This window comes from Chaetura pelagica, unplaced genomic scaffold (assembly GCF_000747805.2).
Source record: "Chaetura pelagica isolate M959 unplaced genomic scaffold, ChaPel_1.0 scaffold235, whole genome shotgun sequence".
Taxonomy (NCBI): domain Eukaryota; kingdom Metazoa; phylum Chordata; class Aves; order Apodiformes; family Apodidae; genus Chaetura; species Chaetura pelagica.
The window spans coordinates 292,305-315,717 of record NW_009953215.1 but is presented as its reverse complement, the minus strand read 5'-3'; the positions used below and the strand labels follow the sequence as shown (position 1 = coordinate 315,717).

The 23,413-nt window shown below is 35.8% G+C and overlaps 1 protein-coding gene across 1 annotated transcript in view; it reads left to right on the top strand.

The window, feature by feature from the left end:
• The window catches only part of FMN2 (formin 2), a 149,194-nt gene that overhangs the window by 67,608 nt on the left and 58,173 nt on the right, over nucleotides 1-23,413 (top strand). The window contains exon 9 of the mRNA XM_009997594.1: nucleotides 16,362-16,423. Within this exon, the coding sequence (XP_009995896.1) occupies nucleotides 16,362-16,423 (62 nt within the window). The remainder of the gene's footprint in view (nucleotides 1-16,361; nucleotides 16,424-23,413) is intronic.

The window sequence follows — 23,413 nt, the reverse complement described above, 5'->3', positions numbered from 1 at the left end:
CATATAGTCTCAGTGGTCATAGGTCCAAGAGATGTTCTAAATGGAAAGCAATCAAGAAAGAATAACTTAACATCTGGAAAATAAGACTCATGATTGGTTTATTATATGGATGGTGCAGAACTGATCTGAATGTTATTATCCTAATAACAATTTATATGAATAATCATAATAATTTGAAACTCATAAAACTGAAATATTTGTCAAGAATGGCTGTCTTCCTAGAAGACATTTTACTCTTCAACAAGTTATGAAGACAAAACAGTACATGATAGGATCAATCTCTTTGTACATTGTTATACTGGAAGGTAAGCCAGCTGTTCCAAATTGATATCTGTCCCTTTAAGTTATGAAAAAAAGTCCTGGATGTAGCAAGATATATATATAGGTGTGTATATATATATGTGTGTGTGTAAAAAACATTCCTCTCAGGTGGAAGTCTGTATTTCTTTAAGGGAATGAACTATAAAGTGACTGCAGTCAGTGCAGGTTAATTACAAAGTCTGAAACTTTACCTGTTAGTTCTAGCTTAGTAATTGAGAACCTGAAATTTTTCAAATATTTTTTTCTTAGTTAGATACCGTGCACTCAGACACCTAAAAACTTAAAAGATTATGGCTTAAGCTTCCCCTTTGATAGCCCTTCCAACATGTGTTTAGATTCTTCAGAGGCACCACCAAGACAAGATTGATTGGTTTGGTATATTTCTGTGAATTAGCACTACTTCTAACCTTCACACCATGATCCTAAATATTATTCCCCTATTTATTCTTAGCTTCCTCTTCTATGCTACTATATTCATAATATTATGCCTGCTGTTAGATTGCAAGCTTACACATTGGTTCTGCAAATTATTACCTTACAATGAAGGTCCTTGGAGACAGGTGGGGTTTCTAATGGATGTGGCATGAGCTCCTGAGATGTGGGTGAAGGCCCTGAAAGCCAGTCCTAAGTATTGTAATCATGCCTCAAATCCTCTTTCTGTCCTCTGAGCCTTTCTGAAGCTTAGGTCACAGTGGCCAAAGGTCAATAAAGCAATAACAGAAGTTGTTAAGGAAAAAATACAGTTGTGGTTATAATTTTCTTTAAGTGTGCATGCAGCATGTCAAGATAATTAAGGACAGAAATATATCACCAAGAAAGAAAATGGTTTATGTGATACATCCTCATGGAATTTAGAATTAAAAATAAATTTATGGAACTAAACCAGTTTTCTATAATGCAAGATAAATTTTAAAGAAGTTAGTTGTTTTTTTAATTAGGAAAATCTTGTTGAGTTTTTTCACAGTATTTGAATCAGCAGAGAATAATTACTGCCACATTGAGTACTTTGGATAATTAAAGATTTTTGTTGTTGTTAAGAACATATGAATGTAATTTAACAGAGAAGTTTTGTAAGAAACTGTAACTTCATTGTTTGTCTGTTGTTTCGGTTTATTTTTTTTCTTGGAAGTCCAATTAATTTTGAAACTTTGAGAGAAAGGTTTCAGGGAAGTTCTATGATCCATAGTTTTCTTTCTTCCCTTTGCAAATGAGGTGACTAGCTCTGTATGGTATTTTCAAGATTTATGGGCACCATATGCCCATGCCATGGTATTGCATAATTTCCTTTTTCAGGCCCCATTTTTTCTGGATTGTTTGCCCTTTAACTGTTGCTTGTTATTGAGCTTACATTTTCAAGAACCATGAAAAAAGCCTGAGTGTCTTTTTTGGGGGCAGTAGATGCTAATTTTATATCCATGACTGATTTTATGGTATGGGTCCTTTTTTCTTTTTTTTTTTTTTTTCCTCTCTCTCATCACTTTTGCATGTATTGGCACTGAATATTTTGAGACATCCTTTTGTGTGTGTTTGTGGTCAGCTTTAAAGTGACTAGATTTAATTATCTGACATTGCTGCCTCACACTCATTAAACAGCATAGGAACCTGCAAAGTTCCTAGTAAGGCTCCACTGCTACAGCTTTGTACTTTGAAAACTGGTAATTCACTTTTGTAGTTTATTTCCTCTTGTTTTCAGCAGTTTTTATTTTTAACCATAATAGACCTTTCCTGTTATCCCATGACAGCATAGTTTTTCCTGAAACCTCAGGTAAGGATTGTGAAGAACTCTTTGCAAATCAAGTATCAGTCTGATCACTCTTATCTTTGCCTCTGTATATTCTTAAAAAATGTTCTACCATATAATGCATAGACACTTTCCAGGCACAGAATTCAGACTGCTTTGTAGTTTCCAGCATCATCTTACCATTTGCGTTTGTATGTTCTGAAACTTGTTCAATTTGAGATGGTGCCCAAAACATATCACTTGAGAAGTACAAAACTTGTCTGAGAACCTCTTTGACTTTTCCCATGTCAGTGAATTCTAATACAAATACTTTGTTTAACCTTTTCTGACTATCTCCCATTTGGGTTCTTCTTACAACCACGTTATCTGCATGCCCAGCTGTTTCCTGTCAGGCTTTGTACATCTGATGAGCTTGAAAGCAGTTTTATTATTAGCTTTATGCATTGGGCAAGTTGGCTTTAGACCTTTTCGTTCTTGTCCAATTTACGTTGAACTTATGAGACTGTTTTCTTTTTTCTTTGGCTGATTTTCACTTTTTAAGAGTATCTGTTATTTACAGGTGTGACCTGTGCTCTTAAGTTTTATTGTATATGGGGTTTTGAGAAGTGGGAATACTGGAGATGTGAAAACACTAGGGAAAATTTTTTATTTTTTCAGTTGATTTTTTTTCTGAATCTTTAATGTAGCATCTGTAAGCTACCTTCTGACTCCGTGCTTCTTTACTCTCTAACTGGCTTCTTGTTTTAATGTAATCCCTCCTTATAAAGTCTAATTTTACTGTGTTATATTTAAAAATCCTTTTCCTCTGTTTTTTAAAGAAATTTCATGTAAGACTTATGGTGTCTCCAGCTGTTTTGTACACTCTTCAGAAGTAAGTTGTGTTGTTTCTCCTCATTTGCTACTTCTGCCTAGTTGTTTTGAGTAATAATTGTAATATCCTAAAATTTAAACTCTGCGTGATGTGTCAAAAATTTGCTTCACAGATTAGACCTTCTGCTATTGTGTTTTCTATGTTGCATGTTATTTTACAGCTTTTACCAGTTAAAGTCATCATTAACATGCTTGTTAAGTGATCTGTAATAGGGTTCTGTTGCTTTTTTTCTCTTTAGGCATGATCTCCCTCACAGTGAGCTTTGGTAGATCTATTGCAGCTGATTGCTTTATCTTAAGTGACTCCTGCTTCCTCCACTATTCGTTGCCACTCGTCTGCAGTAACCAGTTCTGGCACCGAATACAACCTTATATTATTAGTGTCACACTGATTATCTTCCTCCTGTTACATTCAGAACAGCCATTACATCCATCAGTAAATATAAATTTGCCCATTGCAAATGTTAGATGTCTGGAAACCTTATGGAAGCACCGCCTATAGACAGGCTGGGCTTTATTTATTGAGCTCTGCTTATCTAGATCATTTGGCTGCCAGCAGCAGGTGGCAACCGCGGCCCGTGCTGCCCCCGGCGGGGAGCGCTGCGTCCCCATACCTGCAGTCGCCAGCCCGGGAGCGAAGCCCACGGGCCCGCCGCGCTGGCTGCCTGGAACAAGGTGCTCGGCCTTGCGGCTTCGCCCCCTGCTTTCCAGCTTTGGCTGAGACGCTGCTTCTCGGTGTGCTTCCCCACCCAGTGAACATCCTCTTTTAAAAGAATAGTTCCGAGTGCTACGAAGAGAGAGGGTGATGCAAATATGGGAGAGTGATTTGTTTGCTGTATCTACCCATCATCAGTGGTAGGCAGGGTAGGAAACAGTGCAGGGGAAATTACGGTTTTCTGCTGCAAAAACTGTGCAACATTCAGACTGAGCTTGCTGTTTCTCATGCCAGAGAGCTATTCTGTTGGTGTTCCTGTACCCGTTGTTTTATGAGGTACCTGGGTTTCTCCTGTTTTTTCTTTTCTTTCTCCTGTTCTGATTCCTAAGACAATGAAAGATCAAGGTTATTTCTGTTTTTCTGCTATTCCACTGGAAGCGCCCCAAGCAATATGTGTTAGATTCTATTTCAGTGTAAATGGTTTCTGTTTGTAGTGAAGTTGTTTGCTTTAGCTACCTAGACACAAATTATAGCTTGATGGCATTGAACTGAAACAATACAGCGTGCCTTTCCTAATCTTGTCCTCAGTAAGCCAAATCTAGTCATGATACTAAAATAACAGAGGTGAAAGGACGTAGGTGATTCCAAATGACATTAATTTTATTTTTTTTCTTAGACCACACATATTTTGGTTTTCCACATATCCAGGCATTTGATTTTGTTGCAATCCCAGCCTTTATTTTGTTGAGTTATTAATAACAGCTTTTCAGAAACACTTTGAAGCTTGAAAAAAGATGGAACTTGAACCATTAACGCATCCTTGTGCCCTCAGTTATCACAGTATTGTGATTTGAATTCGTAAAGATGTGTCATCTGTCATTTACCTAGGCCAAAAATCTTCTGCATTATTTTAATAATCCCACCACACTTAGAACATGGGCTAAATATCACAAGATCATAACGTCATTTTCTTAGCATCTGTAGCTCTTTAATATTGTAACTTCAGAAGATTTGGTGAAAGGATTAACGTGCATAACTACAATGAAATCCCTGGTGTTTATCCAGACACCAGACTGGGCAGACATGTAGAATACCAGGCTACATCTAAACAGCTCTCTGCTGTGCTGAAAATAAAAATGTAATTAGATTTGGAGTATAAATTGAGAGTATGTGATTTTATTTCCATGAGATATTACCATCTGACAGAGGGAAAGGAAAATTTGCTTTTGAAAGGAAACTTCTCAAAAGTTTTGTGATTCTTGAGCAAGCAAATCTGTATTCTGATGTATGATGCAACAGTTGACTGTATGGCAGTTATTAATAAACAGGGACTTGCTTTGTCTGATTTCTAAACACCTGTAAGTTTCCATGTAGTGTTTTCTAACTTGCTGCGCTACTGTGGACACTGATACCGTACACAGCTGGCCAGCTTGAACCATAAGCAAAGAAAACTGGTTTCTGAATAATCATGCATGTGTTTATGGCTAAAAGAACTTGCGGTACTTTCTGTTGTAAATCATCAAGAGGTAGCAATGTTCCAGATAGTTTTTGTAAAATGATTTAGGCTTGTTGATATTGGAAAAAATAAAAAGTTGAGAATTTCAGAGGAACCCAAGAAAGGGTAGACATGCAGCTCAACTCTAGATTTTTAGAAGGAGCATTCTGAGCATTTAGTCTGGCTGCTAAATAAAGCAAGCCTTGTAATAATGCCTGCTAATTTCTGTCTCAAGCTATTAGTCTGTATAAATATGAGCATTTTAGCAGTATGATGATCTTGAGTTCCAGGTGAAATTCTGACCCTTCAAGCTTTTGCTTTCTTTGAAGTCGCTGATAATTTCATCATTGACTGGTGAGTCTAGAATTTCATACAAATATTTTAAGTGATAGAGAAGTCAATGTATCCCACAAAACATTGTTCAAAGGGTTAATTTCCCTCACTTCTTGCACTTAAAATACTCTTTCTGTAGTGAATTTGTCAGATTAATTTGCAGACATCCTTCATTCTTTCTTGCTTTGGTCTATGAAATTGCAGAGCCAGCTACTGCAGATATGTAAAAGAACTGTAGTTGGGTTGCTTCTTAACTTTCTTCTGTATAAGCCAAATAGATCAAGCAGTTCAACAGAAAGACAACTTCTTGACGTTATACTCTCTCTATATGCTTTTTCCTTTGTTGGTCTCATTGATATTCCATGAGCTATAGTTCTAGTTCAAAGATTGTTTTGACTTATCGTCACTCCATGAGAGACAAGGAGTTTACATTAGTAATTGATCATCATTACTAAGAGTGTAATCAAAACGATTCTTTGGGTGAGTTCGAGTCTGCTCAGGAAAGAGCAGCTCTCATTAGCATTTCCACATGGACTTAACTGACTATTAATAGCTGGTTTTAATATCTTTCCTTCTGGTGTTGATAAAGATATATTTGGTTGAAATAAACTGAGAGCAGATTCCTATAGAAGCCTAAGATACTCTCGTTTCTGGTAGTGTTTAATGAGCCATTACATTTTCAGATCTATGAGTTAGCTGTTAATTCATTTAGTGTTCACACTTAAGTAATTTAATGTAAATATGCTAAATTGCCAACTGGACACACCTGGACCTCCGTTAACTATATAGGAACTGTGGGCAAATTGAGAGCACAAAAGCTAAGAACCTGTTAGTTCATTAAGGTAGGGAATATATTTTTGAGGGGAAAAAAAAGTATGTTTGTTTATCTACCCTCCTAACTTTATCAAATAAATATGCAGAGTGCTATATAACTGAATAAAACTAGAATATCCTTGGCATTATTAGAAAGGATTAATTGTGATCATGTCTTCTCAAACAAATATAATAGCAAAAAAAGCATTAAGAAGTTCAATGCTGGACTGCAAGAATAACTGGAGATTAGAATGTGTATAAGGAATATGGAAAGACTGAGAACTGTTCTGAGCTTCTCAGGGTCACAGAGTGAGGTAAATAGTTCAGAGATCCCATAAAAAAAAAAAAAGTTAGTGTCCTAGTAATCATGATAGAATAAGCAATAAATAGTTTTTTTCCAATAGTTGGTATAATTTTCACCTAACTTTATTCTTGGTGCTACTTTAGTCCTAGGTTTCATCTTTACAAGGGAACTACTGGATTATTCCAAATAAATCTCTTCCTCCTCCTGCATTTTGTTAAACACTTAGAATGCTCTCTAAAGCATGAAAGAAAAAGCTTGTATTTTGTTTTACTTATGGACTGGATTTCTCAGAGTTAGCAATGGTTTTGTGTACTTTGAGCTACTTTAATGAAAATAGGTAAAGTGGAATTAAACCAAAAGCCAGCAGATTAGAATTCTGACAAAACCCACACATAATTTAAAGTCTCAGTTACTTTGAAGCCTGAAGGCTTGTTTGTATTCCAAACAAGTCTTGCAAACTTCTGTCCTGTTTTGAGCCAGGATGAAGCTAGCTACACATAGTAAAAGATGCTACCTTGTTCTGCAAAGTTTGATTTGCACATCCTTTGACTGTTATGGTTACACCCTCACCTGTACCACAATTAGCCTGTGAAACTCCTGGACATAATGATACTGAAATAGAGTTTGAAAATAATTAGAGATTATGTGGATCTAAAAGAAAAGTCAAACACTAACACACAAGAAACCCAAATTTTATTTCACTTGACTCATGGATACAAAGCCATAAATCTTACCTGTCTACCAATAGATTGATACACAATTTCAGACCTACTGCCTATGTGCCTGACAGCTGGTGTGTTTGTTGAGTTTGTTTTTACAACCTGCACTGTAAATGTATACTGTTACATAAACATCCAAAAAATATATTTCTTAGATATTCTGTTGCATTAGTTTCCTAAATAAGTGATATAGTTGATAGGTATGGCTAGTTTCCTTTTGAGAACTGCTAAATGGCATGCCTGCGGAATGCTATTAACAAGAAAGAGAAGAAGCTTTGTACAAGCTGATATGGAAGTAAAAGCCAATAGTATTGTGGATTTTTTTGTAGCAGTAATTTTAATTTCTAGAACAGAATTTCTTATGTGTAAGATATATCCATACGCCAATGGTTAATTTTATGTTAAAATCTTGTTCTAAAAACACTTATTTCAAAAGTTTAAAAAACAGGAAGGTTGTCTAGAAAACAATAAGCTCCTATGATAAGGATAAAGCACAATGTATTTTAAAAATTTATTTGTGTTATATAATTTCTGTACCATGCTAAACCTTAAGTAGCATTTTGGGAATTATTATGATAATCCTTTGCATTTTGCTGAAAACCTTCAATCTTTTGGTCAATCGTCCTCTTCATATTCACTTCCCAAAGACCAGCCTCTGGCAAGTTCATTGAGACTGTTTGCTCCTCCTTTGTTCACTATAGTTTAAAATAAGTGTAATCTGGTAAATCACCAGTCTTTTCTCAACCTTCCTATGTTCCACACCCATGGTTTTTTCACCTGCCAAACTCAAACAAATCTTATCTAAACAATTAAGATAAGCACTGAAGTACTCTCTATAGTCAAATCAGCAAACCTCTCAAAGCCAGAACTGAAATACAATCTCTCTAAATTAAACAGTCTACAATGGCAATCCTGTTTGTATTTAAACATTTTATTCTGAAATGATTACAGCATTGGTCTCCATTTTTTTTTCTGCCTAGACAAGAAGGCGACATACTGACTCAAACAAAATATATTTGTTCTCTAAGAACTGAACTTGCACACTTTTTATAAACAAACTGTATAGGTGTATGAAGTTTGGCTTCACATAATCAGTAACTGCTGTCCTTAACATAGCAGGCAATTGTTTAAAATGTATGTAATGTAACTGTTTATATTACCTATGTATAGCTATATATAAAATCTAGTTACGTATCCGGTTTTATGTATGCATATATCTATATGTATGTAAAAAAGCTCTAGCTGTGCAATTTTAATGTATATATTTAGGGATAAAACATTAGGTAATAAGAATGCTAGGGACAAATGTCTAAAAATCTAATTGTGTTTATAAGAGAAGAATCAGAACAAAAAGTGATACTAAAGATTCACTTTTAATTCTATTCCTGTTACTGCAAATTTTGCAAATGCATGTTCTAGTTTAATTGAAATATGAGTGCGTGTTCTTGAAGGTACTTCAAATTTTTTAGTCCTTTAAAAATTATTTGAAGCAACACCTGAAGTTAATCCATGACTTTTCGTTGGAAAATTTGTATATTGAGTTATTTTAGCTCAAGGGGAATTACTGCCACAGTAAAACTGTGTGCAAGCAGTTTTGAGTGGTGTTTCTTGCCTCTGATCTGTGCCGTATATGCTTGTGTTGAAGATCCAATCTCCAGTATGCTTTGTGCACTCAAGGTTTTCATCCTGTGAAGTTTAGAGTATTTGCTAATAGATAAACATATCACAAAGATACTGTGGGCAAGCAAGCAGTAATAGCACAGCATTATTTTCATTTGCACTAACTCTATTCCGTGCAGCCATCCCCTACCTACCCATTATCAACAGGATTTTTTTTCCTGCAAGTTGTACAAGCCAAGATAGTCCTGTTTAAAAATTATTTTATTTCATTTGTTTTCTGAGAATCTTTAAAAATTATACAGTCATCCATGGGAACACTTGATTTTACCACATTTTTTTTCAAATCTGTGTGGGCATAACATTTATTTCAGAGAGGCCCATTTGGGATTTAACTTTCTACATTGACACTCACTTTCCTATTAGTTGAGATAAAGAAGAGTCTCAAGAGAATAGCACTAGTTGTCAAGTGGTTGCGAGTATCACAGACAAAAACATGACATTATGCAGTAGGCCTGTGTTAGATGAATGATGCCAATAAACTCACATGGAAAAGAGAAAAGAGCAAAGGATGAAAATTTTTGAAATAGTGGGGTTTTCTGTGTAGTAAATAAAAGACTACAAATTCTGCAGTTGAGTTGATTTTTCAAATACAAATATTAAGTTGGATTTAAATCCAGGTTTACTTTACAAATAGCTTGATATTGCATCATACTATAATCTTTAAGATAGCAAAGGAAGCCACTACACTTTCATCTTTTTCTAAGACTCTCTTGGGTCTGTTGTTGATGAGATCATTGAGACAGATATTTTTTCTTCTACCCCTGAATTGAGCAGTTCAGCTCAGATGAACCTGATTAAATTTCTACATTGAGACTTTTCCTGGTGTGAAATGCATGTGTGGTGGTCTTGAATTTTCTTCCTAAGACATGTCACTAAAGACTTCCATTCTATATTCAATGAACAAACAAGTTTACTCTTTTTCTCTGATCTGTTGCTAGAAACATTTCATATGTTGATCAGGCTGTATACTGTCTGACTTGCTTCATGTATCAGAATTTTACATTTCTTAAGGTTTTGCCAGTATGTTAGTTTTTTAATGATGCTGGGTTTTGACCATATGAAATTTGCTACTTTTGCATTATTGTTGAAGCCACTATTCTTTTTAATTAACTCAGAAATAATTGTTCAAAGAAGTTCACACAATAATACATTTGACCTACTCATCTACTTGTGCCTTTTTTCTTCCAAATATCCTTCAGATATTTGAAAATTAATATGGGTTTTGTAAAATTTTCAAGTACAGTTACTTTAAAACATTTTAGAAGTTCAAGTGACTATTAAAGATACAGTTCTGCTTCAAAATTATGTAGTAATTTTGAGACTCATTGTACATCATATAGTTTCTAGATAGTATAGAACAGGTTCTTAACAAAGTCCATTTTTTTAAAATGAGACTGGTTTGTGCTTTTTGTTTCTTTCATTCTTCAGCCTGGATTACTACTCCTGGTGTGTAAATGGTTTAATTGTTAATATGGAGCAGAATTTTCTGGGGATGGAAGCTAGGAAATAGTGCTGTGGAAGGTCTACCCTCTCAGTTACCTGTAATCTTGCATGTTAAGAGTCACAAGATGGGCAGAACAACTGTGAAACACCCAGACATAACTTGGAGAGCAGAATATAGTGATTAAGAGCTGTAGAAGAAGGACATTCTTCATTCAGTGAAGAAGAATCAGTCTGCCTTTGTAATTTGCTGAAGTAATTGTCTGTTGCTGCCATTTGAGGAGATGTGAAGTCTCGCAAACACTTAAGTGCTCTTCTGGAGAAAAAGAGCAGATGGGAAAGCAAAGAGACAAAGGTGTGCAAGAGAAAAAAAGTAACGGCCAATTGTGGTGATACTGCTTGTTTTTTTGAGAGCCATGGAGAGGTCAATTGTCATGGAAATAGGCATGAGGAACTTGAGTGTTTGCTTATTTGTCTACCTGAAGCATGGAACTGAGTATAGCAGGATTTGCTCAGAATTCCTTTTTCAAATATTTTCAATTTGCAAATTCTGCTTCAGCTACTGCTTCTTTCTGAGTAACTAAACTGTAATGTGTTATCTGTCAGGTAGGCTTTGGAAATTGGTCAGTTTTTGGGAAGACAGCAGTGTTTCTAGATGATCTCAAGAGGACAGTCACTTTTAGATGAAGTCAAGAGACAGAAAACTTTAGGAAGTATGCTTGGAAAGGCCAGGTAAATGGAGTGTGAGTGATTTGAAATCTGCCCCAAGGAAAGAGCAGACATGAGACCAAGATTTGGACTGAATGCCAGTCTTCTGAAGGTCACCCATAAGTGAGATTGTGCTACTGACAGTTTATTACATGCCTAGAGAAGTTTTGGCTGCCCCTGAAGGAAGTGTTCAATGACTGGTTGGACGGGACTTTGAGCAACCTGGTCATGTGGGAGGTGTCCCTGCCTATGTTGGGGGTTTGAAACTAGAGGATCTTTAAGGTCTCTTCCAATCCAAACCATTCTATGATTCTACAAAAGTGGATACAATGGATCAGTTTGATAATTCTTTTTCTTCTTCCTAAAATCTACCAAGTGGGAAATTTTGAATTTTGGCTTTTTAAAATTGAAATCCAGGTTTTGGACTTGTATATAGCGTTAGTTTCCCAGACTGTGCAGCTTTAGGAAGTTGTCTTTTCTCTAAGAATTTTACATAAGTGGTATTGTTGGATTTAGATTCATAGCCTCAGGCAAGCCTAAGTTTGCTGTGTCTATATCACTTATTAATTTTATTTTAGTGGTAGCTAGTAGACCCTGTGTTCTTAGATATATGAATAATCAATAGTAATTATCTGTCTTACAAGTTAAAAAAGAATAAATTACAGTTACTTCATTTTATAGTCTTCCTGAGAATACACTGTGCATCCTACAAATTCTTTTTTCCTATGCATTTCTTCTTCAGGATAATATTTGCTGGCAAAAACTTTGACCTTGTTGGTGGTTTGATAACTACTGTGTTCCCTTGAAGATATGTAGGTTGTGATTATTCTTTGTATTTAGTTTATTTTTGTGTGTGGTTTTTTTTGGGGGGGTTGTTTGGTTTTTTTTGTTGTTGTTGTTGTTTTTTTCTATTGTGTCTGTGTTCTAATGAGCTTTTATGCACACAGGAAGAGGTCTGTCCTCAGAGTTCAAGTGTGCCTCTAAATATGGTTGTGCTTTACACTAATCTCATTTTTTTTTTTAGCAACAATATTATCCTCCTGTCAGGTGAAGTATCTTACAAGGTGCCTGGTGAGCCTTGAAAATTAATTTATATTACTAAGAATAGTAAGTCTTTGTCTCTTTGCAGGTATTTTATTGTCCTTCCAATTTGAAACTAGTACCTAAGTTGGTTTTGTTATTGTGGCTTTGCGTTGGTTTTTTTTAATTCTAATTTATATTGTAGAAATACAAAATGGAATGGAAACTCTTCCATTCCTCTACGACTTCTTTATTCTGCAGTTGCATAAGAAAGATATACTTTCTGTCCCAAAAATAAGTTTAAATTTGTGTAGATTGTGACAAAAGCAATGAGAATATCAGGGAAGATACTGACAAGAAATTCCTGACACCTTTATTTTGGCTACAAATCCTCTAAAATCTCTTTCTCCTCTTAGTGTGAAGCAACCCTTTGCAATTGCTCTCTAACCCCTCTTTTTACTAGGTGGGCTTTCTATAATCATCTGTTGACCAGGGCTTGCTTTAAAAAAAAAAAAAAAAAAGAAAAAAGAAAAAGAAAAGAAGAAAAAAAAAACAAATAATTGTTTTGTAGTTCCTTTAATTTTTATCTGTGCATATTTGTGTGTTTATCTGGACCTACTTGGTTCAGGTTTAATAATATCTATATATGTGTGTATGTACATACAATTATATATATGCATATTGAGTAATTTTAGAATCACTGAATGATTTGGGTTAGAAGAGACCTTAAAGATCATCTAGTTTCAAACCTCTGCCATGGACGGGGATACCTCCCACTAGACTGGGTTGCTCAAAGTCCCATCCAACCTGCCCTTGAACCCTTCCAGGCAGGGGCCCACATCCACAGCTTCCCTGGGCAACATATTGCAGTGTCTCACCACCCTCACAGACAAGAATGTCTTCCTAATGTCTAACCTAAATCTACTCTCTTTCAGTTAAAAGCCATTACCCCTTGTCCTGTCACTCCATGCCCTTGTAAAATGTCGCTCCCCAGCTTTTCTGTAGGCCCCCTGAGATACTAGAAGACTTCTCTAAAGTCTTCTGGGTGCCTTCTGTCCTCCAGGCTGAACAACCCCAACTCTCTCAAGCCTGTTTTTGTAGGAGAGGTGCTCCAGCCACCTGATCATCTTAATGGCCCTCCTCTGCACTCGCTCTAGCAGGTCTGTGTTGTTCTGTGCTGGGGACTCCAGAACTAGACACAGTATTCCAGGTGTAAATACTGTATTTTACAGTATTAGGGCTTGAAACTGTTGTTGGTTTGTTGGTTTTATTGGCAGAAGTGGCAATAGAAATGCAAGAAAACAGGAGAACTGTCAAATCTTGAAGGTAAGAACTAAATGCCTGAGTCTGGTGTAATTAAAATAAAGTTTTTTGTACTAGAGTAAAAAGCCAACAGATATTATTCATGGCTGTCTTATGAATGTACCAAAAAGAGTAGATGATGTGCTGGCTATTAAAAAGTGCTTCATAGCAGTCAAGACCACAAAGTGACAATGTCAACTCTGAAACAAAAAAACCACAACTTTCTAAAATAGTGACATGGTTGAAAATGTCCAGCAACTGCAAGACTGTTATAAACCTATCTCCAGATCTTTGCATCCAAGTATATTGGAAATGCAGCATAGCTCACAATATTTCTATAGGATTAAACAAATTTTTATTTGTATTTTTCATCATTAGTTTGCCACCACATAGGAAATCCTTTGGTTAGATATTTGTGGAGTCATGCTGATTGTAGGTAGGGGTCATGTTTAGCTAGTGAGCTTGGCTACAGTTTTGAAAGTTCAAATTGTCTAGATAATGGAATAAAATAGGCAGCAGTCATGATTTATTTTGCCAGCTATCATGTTTTGCAAGACAATGCTGCAGTACCACTAAGGAACAGAAGCACACCTCCTGATTCCTTGGAGTAGGGGGTGCAAAGCTATGGTGAACATCAAAAAATGCTAGCAAGATGCTGGAGCTCCATATATGAACATAGTTACCTTTAGATAGAGGATACAGAAATATGCTTGTTTTGGGAGGAGGAGATTTGAAACATACATACTAGGATCTAATTTCTCCAAGTCCTTGTCTCAGACTGATTTGTTTTAAGCAGCTCCCTGTAGTATGTACACTCTTCTGCATACTTTTGTTTTGTTGAAAGTACACAGACCTGGCACCATTGTGTTTGCCAGACGTTCTCTTATCTCCTGAAGGCATTCAAACAAAAGTTTTCCATTGCTCCCCGAGTAATCCGTGGGTAATCTTAACATTGAGCAAAAGTCAGAGCAGCGACCTCTGTCATATTTCTTAGTGCAGGAGTAGATAGTCTCTGGATGGAACAGGGAGAAGACAGCCACAACTCAAAATAAATGGTTGAAAGGTTGTGAATGTGTTCATATATTAAAACATTGCATAAGTATAAGAATGCTGAAATGTAGGGATAATACAGAGTTTCACAATATATCCTGGTTTTAATAAAGTTCATTGTATATAGGCTTTGACACGTGTTTGCTTAAAGCAGAGCTCTCAAACCAATCTAGACCCAGTTCCTATTAGCATGTTAATTTTAGTCTCCTATTCTGCAAGGCAAATTTGGCATATTTTTAGGAATCCAGATAGTCCTATTGAGCAACAGGGATTATAAAATACAACATATACTATAATAACTTGTTGAGAGGGCATCTCTAAGTGTCTGTTGCAACAATTATTACACTCGGGAAAAAAAAAAGAGCTTTAAAATACCCCAAATAATTAATAGCAGATTTTTGCATGCACACCCTCCCCCAAAACAAATTAAAAAATAGTTCCTTCCTGAACTGTTAAATTAGCATTATCTTACAGATTTTCTTGCTTTCTCTCGAGGGAAAAATGGGGGGGGGGGGAATAATATTATTTCTAAAAATTAAATAATTCCCTCTTTTTTTGTTTCTGTCCTAAAATTTCGATTCATCCCTTGCTTAGAGATGCAGTGTAGCCTGCTTAGTATAATCAAGATCAACACTTCTTTGTTTATAATTTTCTTCTGCTGTAGCTTAAACTATGTCTCAGGTCTGGAAAGTGGAAAGATGATGAGTCCCAGACTCAGAGTGGTATCTCTAAATGCTTTAGAGCAATCGGAAACAAATGTGCTTGAATTATATTGTTTGTAGTCTTTAGGTGTATACACAGAATTTCTCTTTGACATGGGCTTATAAGACATAAATTAATTGAGTTTCTATCACTGATCAATGTTTCAACTAGGGGTTTATTCTGCTTTATTAGAGGAGTGGGCTAGCGCACACACACAGGGCCCATTACAAAAAAAGATACAAATTAATGAAGGGCAAAATGGGAAAAATCCTGTTACAATGTGATAAGAATAAGTTATTACTATCACATACATTCTAATGCAACATTCTACATTTCTTTCAAGATTTAAAATCTGGATAAGGGAAGTTTTGATTTATCTGGCTTTTAAATGAATGGACAGTCTGCTGGCAAAAAGTGTATAAGAGGAAGGCTGAAAACTACTGTTTTAAGAAGAATTCTTTGTATTACCTGAGAATAATTTTTCACTAATTTGCACAGACATTTCCTATGTCTCATGAAATGATCCTAATGTAAGTGAGGAACCAGGGTTGTGTTCGTAAGCATGCCACTCTTAATTATTTTTGGTTTTTTGACCAGGTTAGGTAGATGGAAATGACTCTCTCTGTGCTGTTAAACTGACTTTTTGATGCTGAAAAAATACAGTATGTGTGTGGCGCCAGAGCTGGTTGGGAACAGGAAAGGCGTATTTTGTATCTGTACTAAACCTGTCGGCTTAGTGCATAGAAGACTTGACCCTTGTCAGGTGTCTTGAAGTTAACTGGCTGACTTATGGATTAATCAGTTTAAGACTGAAGCCAACCAGTGACAGGAATTAGCTTTGTTGTGTGAGTGTATGATGTGTGTGTGTGTGTCTGTGGTGCAGATTTACAAATTTTTATAATGCTTTCAGTTGGACCGTGAAAGTCTGATGTAAAGCTTATCTCTGATCTCTGGCTATGGCCATACTCATGGGATCATGTTTGTGTGTTTGGGGGGAGGGAGATGAATTCTTTAACACTCAACACCTGGCTCTACCAGGTTTCTAGCCCATAGTCATAGGAATGGCACTATTCAAGGTAGTAATAAAGTTAAAACCCTTAAGCTGTATGACCAGTAGGTCATAAGAACCATTGCTGGGTATTGTGCTCAGTCTTCCTTTCACAGCTGAATTATCATCCTGAGGACTAACTCTTTTGTCTTTTTTATAGCTGTTGTGAACTTGGACAACTCTGTGGTTGACCTAGAGACCCTTCAAGCGTTGTATGAGAATGTGAGTAATCAAAGGAAGTCTATATAACGTAGGAATACTGTAGGTCCATGTGAAGAGGTCTTTGGTTTGCATCAGTAATATTCAGAAAGCTTGTAGAATGTGTCCTCTTTTGAAGCTACTTTATTTTCCCCAAAACAATGAAAATAATAAACATTTGAATTGTATTAATTGCCATTTTGTGTTTTACATAGTGCATGCGCTTTTTATCAGCTTCTAATTTGCTAAAAATAAATTGATTTTGCTCCTTTTTTTTTTTTTCCTCATCTTGGATGGAGCAGTCTTTGGCCAATAGGTATCAGAGCTTGCACTCCAGGTCTTGGGCCTCACTTAATAAATTCACTAGTATAGCAATGCTGTTAAAAAAAAAAAGAAAAAAAAAAGAAAAAAGAAAAAAAAAGTTGTTTTAAAAACAGTAATCCTTCAATTTGTGGAACTGTAGCTTTTAATTGTTATTATTTCAGTGATTCCTCCAAAATAATTTTACTCTTTGAAAGGAAAATATTTGCTCTAAGTTAACGTAATAAAAAGTAGCATAAACTGCCAGGGGCTTAATAAATATCTGGTACTTATCATCAGAGAGTGTTTGACCACTAGGTATGCAAAATCAGGGATTCAGCATATACTTGGGCATGTTGTAAAACTTTACAAAGCCAGTGATAAAGGAAATTCAAAAAAGTGGATCTCAGAAGCATGTTTCTGCCTTCAGCTGAGGCCAGTGAGCATTACCCTCTCCTCTGAGCACAATGTCTGAATACATAGAAGTCTGGTGAGGCATCTTCAGAAAAGCAATGAGGCTTTCTGTTGATCCTCCAAATAACCTAAAAATCTGAAATATAAAGCTGTGAGCCACAGAATGGCATTGAAGGCCAGTGTATACTATTGTATTAGATTTTTCTATTCCCCTCATGTTAATTGTTAATTACTTTTACACCTTTGGCTTTCTGGGTTTTAGACTCTAGTTTTTTATGGCCTACTTTGGAATGTTATATTGATTATGAAATTTCTCATAAATAATAACTTTGGGGCCTGAGACAGTAAGTTCTAGTCTACTTTATAGAAAAATAAAAAAGCTAAACAAAATTAAAGACAGTAATCTGAAAAAACTAGGCAGAGCTTCTTCTCTTATTTCATCCCTGAAAAATTAACTTGCCTTGATACTGCTTAGGAAGATAATGGTCAAATGGGAAAACTTATTCTACCTCCAAACCTTTATACTATCAGCACTTCTCATCCTACTGCCACAGCATTTCTGGTTTGATTTGTGTTACTTTTATTTTGCTTTATTTTTAATCTGCTCTTTTACACAGGACTGCTATAACCCATTCCTTATGTTCCAGAGCATGTAAAAAATTGAAGTAACTTCATATGTTACATATACATGATTGTGAGAGACTGTGTTTTGGGAAGTATGGAAGACATACTGTCCTCATGATCAGTGATTGCATATTTCCCTTTCATATTGCATAGGACTTTTTTCTTTTGGCCTAAAAAAGTAGTTCCTCTATATGGCTAATGTATTAATAGAATATTTTCAAATGCTTTCTTAATGTCATCTCTAATATACTTCAGAGTTCTAGCATGATAGTTTACCTGCAAATTTGTGATTTGTTGAAATAACTAAATGCCATTGTGTTGCTTTTGTAATTACGTTCACTAATTACAGAAAATGTATAGGAGATATTGTCCTGATTGACGAAAATACAGTGTGTTAATCTCAAGCAAGCTTCAAAAAATTTGAATTACTAATAATATATTTCTTTGCTTTAAATAGAAGACAGATCAACGCAACTTTATCACTATATTTGCTTTGGTACAAGGCTGCAAAAAAAGGAAAACAAAAAAACAAAGAAAAAACCCCAAACAAAAAAACACACGCACACAAAAAACCCAAAACCAAAAAAAACCCATCCAACCCCAGTTTATTTGGATTGAGCTTCATAAGGAGACCTGAACTTTAATCCTGGATCCTCTGTTTGGTAAACAGAGGACGTGTCTTGTGATAAACATGTGTGGTAAACAGAAGCTGTGTCTTTAAATACAATTTTTAATAAGTGAATCAGACCTTGCACTTGCTTCCCTTGATAGTAGCTTCACTAGTTTTAACAGTCTTGTTCAATGAACAAGTGTAACCAATGTGTGGTACCAGAGAGCCCTGAATGTTTGACTCCACCCTGGCTTCTCAGCTTCATGGTTTGTTGTAATTGCGGATAATTTTGCCTCATTCCGATACTTTATAGCCATTAGCTTATTTTTTAGTTTTTAGGGTCTATTGATTGGATTGGGATTTTTTGCTGGGTATTTAAATACCAGTGTAGTAGTTCCTAGTGCTTTCCAATTTGTTCACTGTGAAACATATGGGAGCATTTGTTTTACAGTCTTCCCTCAGAATGTAATATTTTTTTCTGATTGCATATGTCTGGCATAGTGCTTTCCCTTCTTAAATGTTAATGATATTTGGGCAGTCTCCAAACCTAAACACACCCTAATTTCAAAAGCCACAGTCCCAAGGGCTCAATTCCTGTTTACTGAGGAATTAAAGTCTTGTTAAACCACATAGTTACTGTATACATCTTTGTGACTTTTTATAAATGTAGAAACTCCCACTTCACAGAAGACCCAAGCTCTAATTTATTTAATAGTAAGTATCAAGTGATATTGCATAAACTGAGGAGGACTTCGTTACTGCAGCACCGCATGGTACGGTCACACAGTTCTTAGATGTTATTGTGTCATTTGCTTTATAGAAAGTTGTTTAAATATGTGTTGATAGTCAACTATATGTTAAGATCTAGGTAGTTTTAATAGGAGAATCTTAACTGATAGAACTACAAGTGGAAGTTACTTCAATATCCTTTTAAAAACTCAATAATAGCAATACTTTCAGGTCGAAGCTGTAATTGTAGAGGAAGAGCATAGATAAAATTCAGTGAAGTTTTCAGTTTGCTGTGTGTTCAGGTCATATTGTTTGTGATGAAAAATGTACTTATTTGCAAATAAGATAATGTTTACTTTGAAAACAACCTCTTAGCAGCTGAGATTGTAGCTAAAATATCACTGTCTGGAGCAAGCCTGCTCCTGCTTATGTCTTCACTATGTTGTGAAAATAATGCATAAAAAATGTAAAAATTGTATCAAAATATTATCTTTGATCTATGGATTTGTCCTTTTCAGATCTCTATATATCACAAAATGAGATGTATATGCTTTCTTTATTTGACTCCTGGTAAATTGTCCACCCTGTCTCTGTCTTTAAAGGGCTTAGGTCAATGCTTTCAAAAAGCTCAAAATGCCATTTGCAAAAGCAAAAGGTACACAGGAGTCTGAAGTACATGCTTCAACTCTGCCAATAATATTCAAACCTTCACCTCAATTATTTCTTGTGATTTTTTAAAATCTGGCAATTAGAATGTGATGTCTTTACATTTATCTGTAAAGACTGTAGATTGTACCTGACTTCTGATACATGACCCAGCTTCAAAGGAGTATGATAATTGTTATTAACCTGGGTATCTCTATATATCCTTGTTGTTTCAGATACTTTTGACAATCTTCTTTAGACAAGTCACTTGACACTTTTCAAATACTTCAACACTAACTATGAAATTAGGCTGAGAAAAAAAATCCATCCAAAAATTAAAAAAAATACACATATTTAAACAGATCTAAACTCAGATCTAAGGTCCTGTTGCAAGGAGGAAAATAACCAGGAAATGGAAGATTTATGTCATGAAATGGAAAAATGGCCCTTACTCGTTATATGATTTTTAACAAAGTTTGTAAGTTTATATTCTGGCAAAAGTGCAAAAAGTTAAACTAAAGCAGCGTAATTTTTTTGCAGTAATTTCTGTCAGATTTATGCTGTCAGATTTTAGTTATAGTTAATATGAATTTTAGTATATTATACTATTCCATTTGTGATGCTGTATAATATTTAAAATTCAAGGAAGTAACAGTGACTTTCAAAGAGGTGCTAATGCAATCAGATTAATGACTAATTTTTCTTATTATCCATCTGCAAAGTAGAGAATAGAACACCATTAACTCTAAATCTAACTGGCAATAATACTGAGAAATAATCTTTAGTAATACTCATGCAGAATTTGTGTCAGCCTTATTTTTCTTTTGTAATTTAAAATATACATTAATCAAAATTCTGGATGCTGGAGCCAAAATTAGCAACCTGAAACTCAGGTGTGATTCTGAATTTGCACCATATACTTGGAGCTCTTGGGTTTGGTGAAGAGTGTAAGCCATATCTCTAGAGTCTTGTTCAGGCTTAGCCGTTATATCTTTGCCAAATTTTTTTCTTTGCATACACGATCTGAGAATAATGGCTTAAATAAGGAATCATAAATCTGCCTAACCTTTGCCTATGGGATTTGGAGAAGAAACATTAATAGTTTGAACATGCATGTATAAAATAGATTGCTGTGATAAGCATTCAAATGCTTCATTATGTGCAGAAGACCACAAGAGAGAGTACTCTCACTATGCAAAGGAATTGGCAAATAACCATTTATCTTTGTGCTCCTTGCTGAAATATTTTCTCCTCTAACTATTCTGAAAAAATTTCAAGTTATTTCCTTTCAGTTTAAAAGAAGAGAATATGCTTTAGTCATTGGTCAGAAATCACAGAATATTAGGGGTTGATTGGAAGGGACCTCCAATGGTCATAGAGTCCAACACCCCTGCCAGAGCAGGACCAAAAAAACCCCACTGCTAACTAGGGCAGTTCACTCAGAAAGGCATCAAGACAGGTCTTGAAGGTCTCCAGAGAAGGAGACTCCACAACCTTTCTGGGGAGCCTATTCCAGTGCTCTGTAAGCCTCACAGCAACCAAGATCTTCCTCATGTTGAGGTGGAACTTCCTATGCTCGAGTTTGGGTCCATTGCCCCTTGTCCTATCACAGGGCACAAGTGAAAAGAGCTTGTCTCTGCCTTTTTGACACCTAGCCCTCATGTATTTATAGGCATTAATTAGATCCATCCTCAGTCTTCTCCTCTCTAAACTTAAAAGCCCCAGGTCTCTTAGCCTTTCCTCATAAGGCAGGTGTTACAGTCCTTTAATCAATCATCCTTGTAGCCCTCCATTGGACTCTCTCAAGTAGATCCCTGTTTCTCTTGAACTTGGGAGCCCAGAACTGGACACAGTACTCCAAGTGAGGTCTCACTAGGGCCGAGCAGAGAGGGAGAAGAACCTCCCTGATCTGCTGGAGACACTCTTCTTAATGCACCCCAAGATACCATTGGCCTTCTTGGCCACAAGAGCACATTGTTGTCCCATGGATAACTTGTTTTTGACCAGGACTCCAAGGTCCCTCTTCACAGAGCTATCTTGCAGATCACCTCCTAGCCTGTACTGGTGTGTTTTGTTGTTCCTTCCCAGGTGCGGGACTCTGCATTTGCTCTTGTTTAATCTCATTAGGTTCCTCTTTGCCCAGCTCTCCAACCTGTCCACATTTTGCTGAATGGCTGCACAGCCTTCAGGTGAAGCAGCCAATCCTCCCAGCTTTGTGTCATCAGCAAACTTACTGAGGATATACCCTGTCCCGTCATCAAGGTCATTGATAAAGATGTTGAACAGGACTGGACTCAGCACTGATCCCTGAGGGACTCCGCTAGTTACAGGTCTCTGGCTGGGCTCTGCACCATTGACCACTACTCTTTGGGTTCTGTTGTGTTGCCAGTTCTTAATCCATCTCACTATCCATTCTTTTATCCCGCATATTCTGAGCTTGTACACAAGGATGTTGTGGGAGACTCTATCAAAAGCCTTGCTAAGGTCAAGATACAGATACCATCACCATTATAATTTCTTCGTGTTGAGAAAAAAGTTTATTGCTAGGAAAAAAAAAAAGTTATTTGCAATACATCATATCTGTTGAAGTATTTCATAGATATGATCAGACTACTTTGGAGAAGATGTCTCTTGAAGAACATCCACAGAAATGCTGGCTAAATATTAGGATGTGTAGTATTAAAGACAGAGGGCCTTGCAGTCATTTCCAGACTTCATGAAGTAATCAAAGAAACTCTGAAGTGCTTTTGCTCTAAGTGACTTTTCAATTTCTTCATGTCTCTCACATCAAAATTTTCTTCTTTTTCACATGAAAAGATGTTAACCTCAGAAGACCTGTCCAAACCTGACCTTCTGTTTTTAGATTGCTGATGGAGCTGAGGCTTTACGATTTGAAATAGTTCCATACTTCTTCTGCTACTCATGCAAAAGCATGCAAGAAAGGCTGCAGATGCAACCTATCTTCTGCTTTGACAGTATTTCAAGTAGTTAGTATTTAATTTTCCACTTGTTTTCAAGTTCTATGGTGAAGTTAAAAGATGCATGTATTGTTTTCTTAAAGGAATGAAGGTAGATATACTTACTTATTTTTTCACTCTTGCACAGATTCACATTTTAAATCTATTAAAAAATAACAACCCTGGGAATGTCAAAAGAAGGGTCAGAAGGAGAAATTTCCATTTCAGTTTTATTCCTTTCTATGCAATTCCATTTACCAGTGCTGCAGCTGGAAAAAAGAATTTCTCTGTAGCATAGAGCACAGAAAGAATGGAGGTCCTGTTTTTTTTTATTAGAATATTAAAGAAGAGACCACACAATGAACCATAAGTTTCTCCAAGAAACTAGGCAGTTTACATGTAATTGTTTTGTCTTATTAAGATAAAAATGAAAGTAATTTTACTACAAAGAAGTATACAGTAGTACTCATGTATTATGGTATGTATGGTAGTTCCACGGTCAATCAAGTATTTTTTGTTGTTCCATTGTGTTTTCCAAATACCAAGTAAAATTTAAATTGCAGTAGACAATACAAGCCCATTTTAGTTATTTTTAAAAAATACATTATTTAAGTATATATTTAAAGATCAGATTGCGTTCAAATGCCACTCAACAGATTAAGAGAGAGAAATACAACTCAAGAACAGAGCTGATCCAAAGACTTTATACATGTCCAAAGAAAAGAAAGTGGGAAT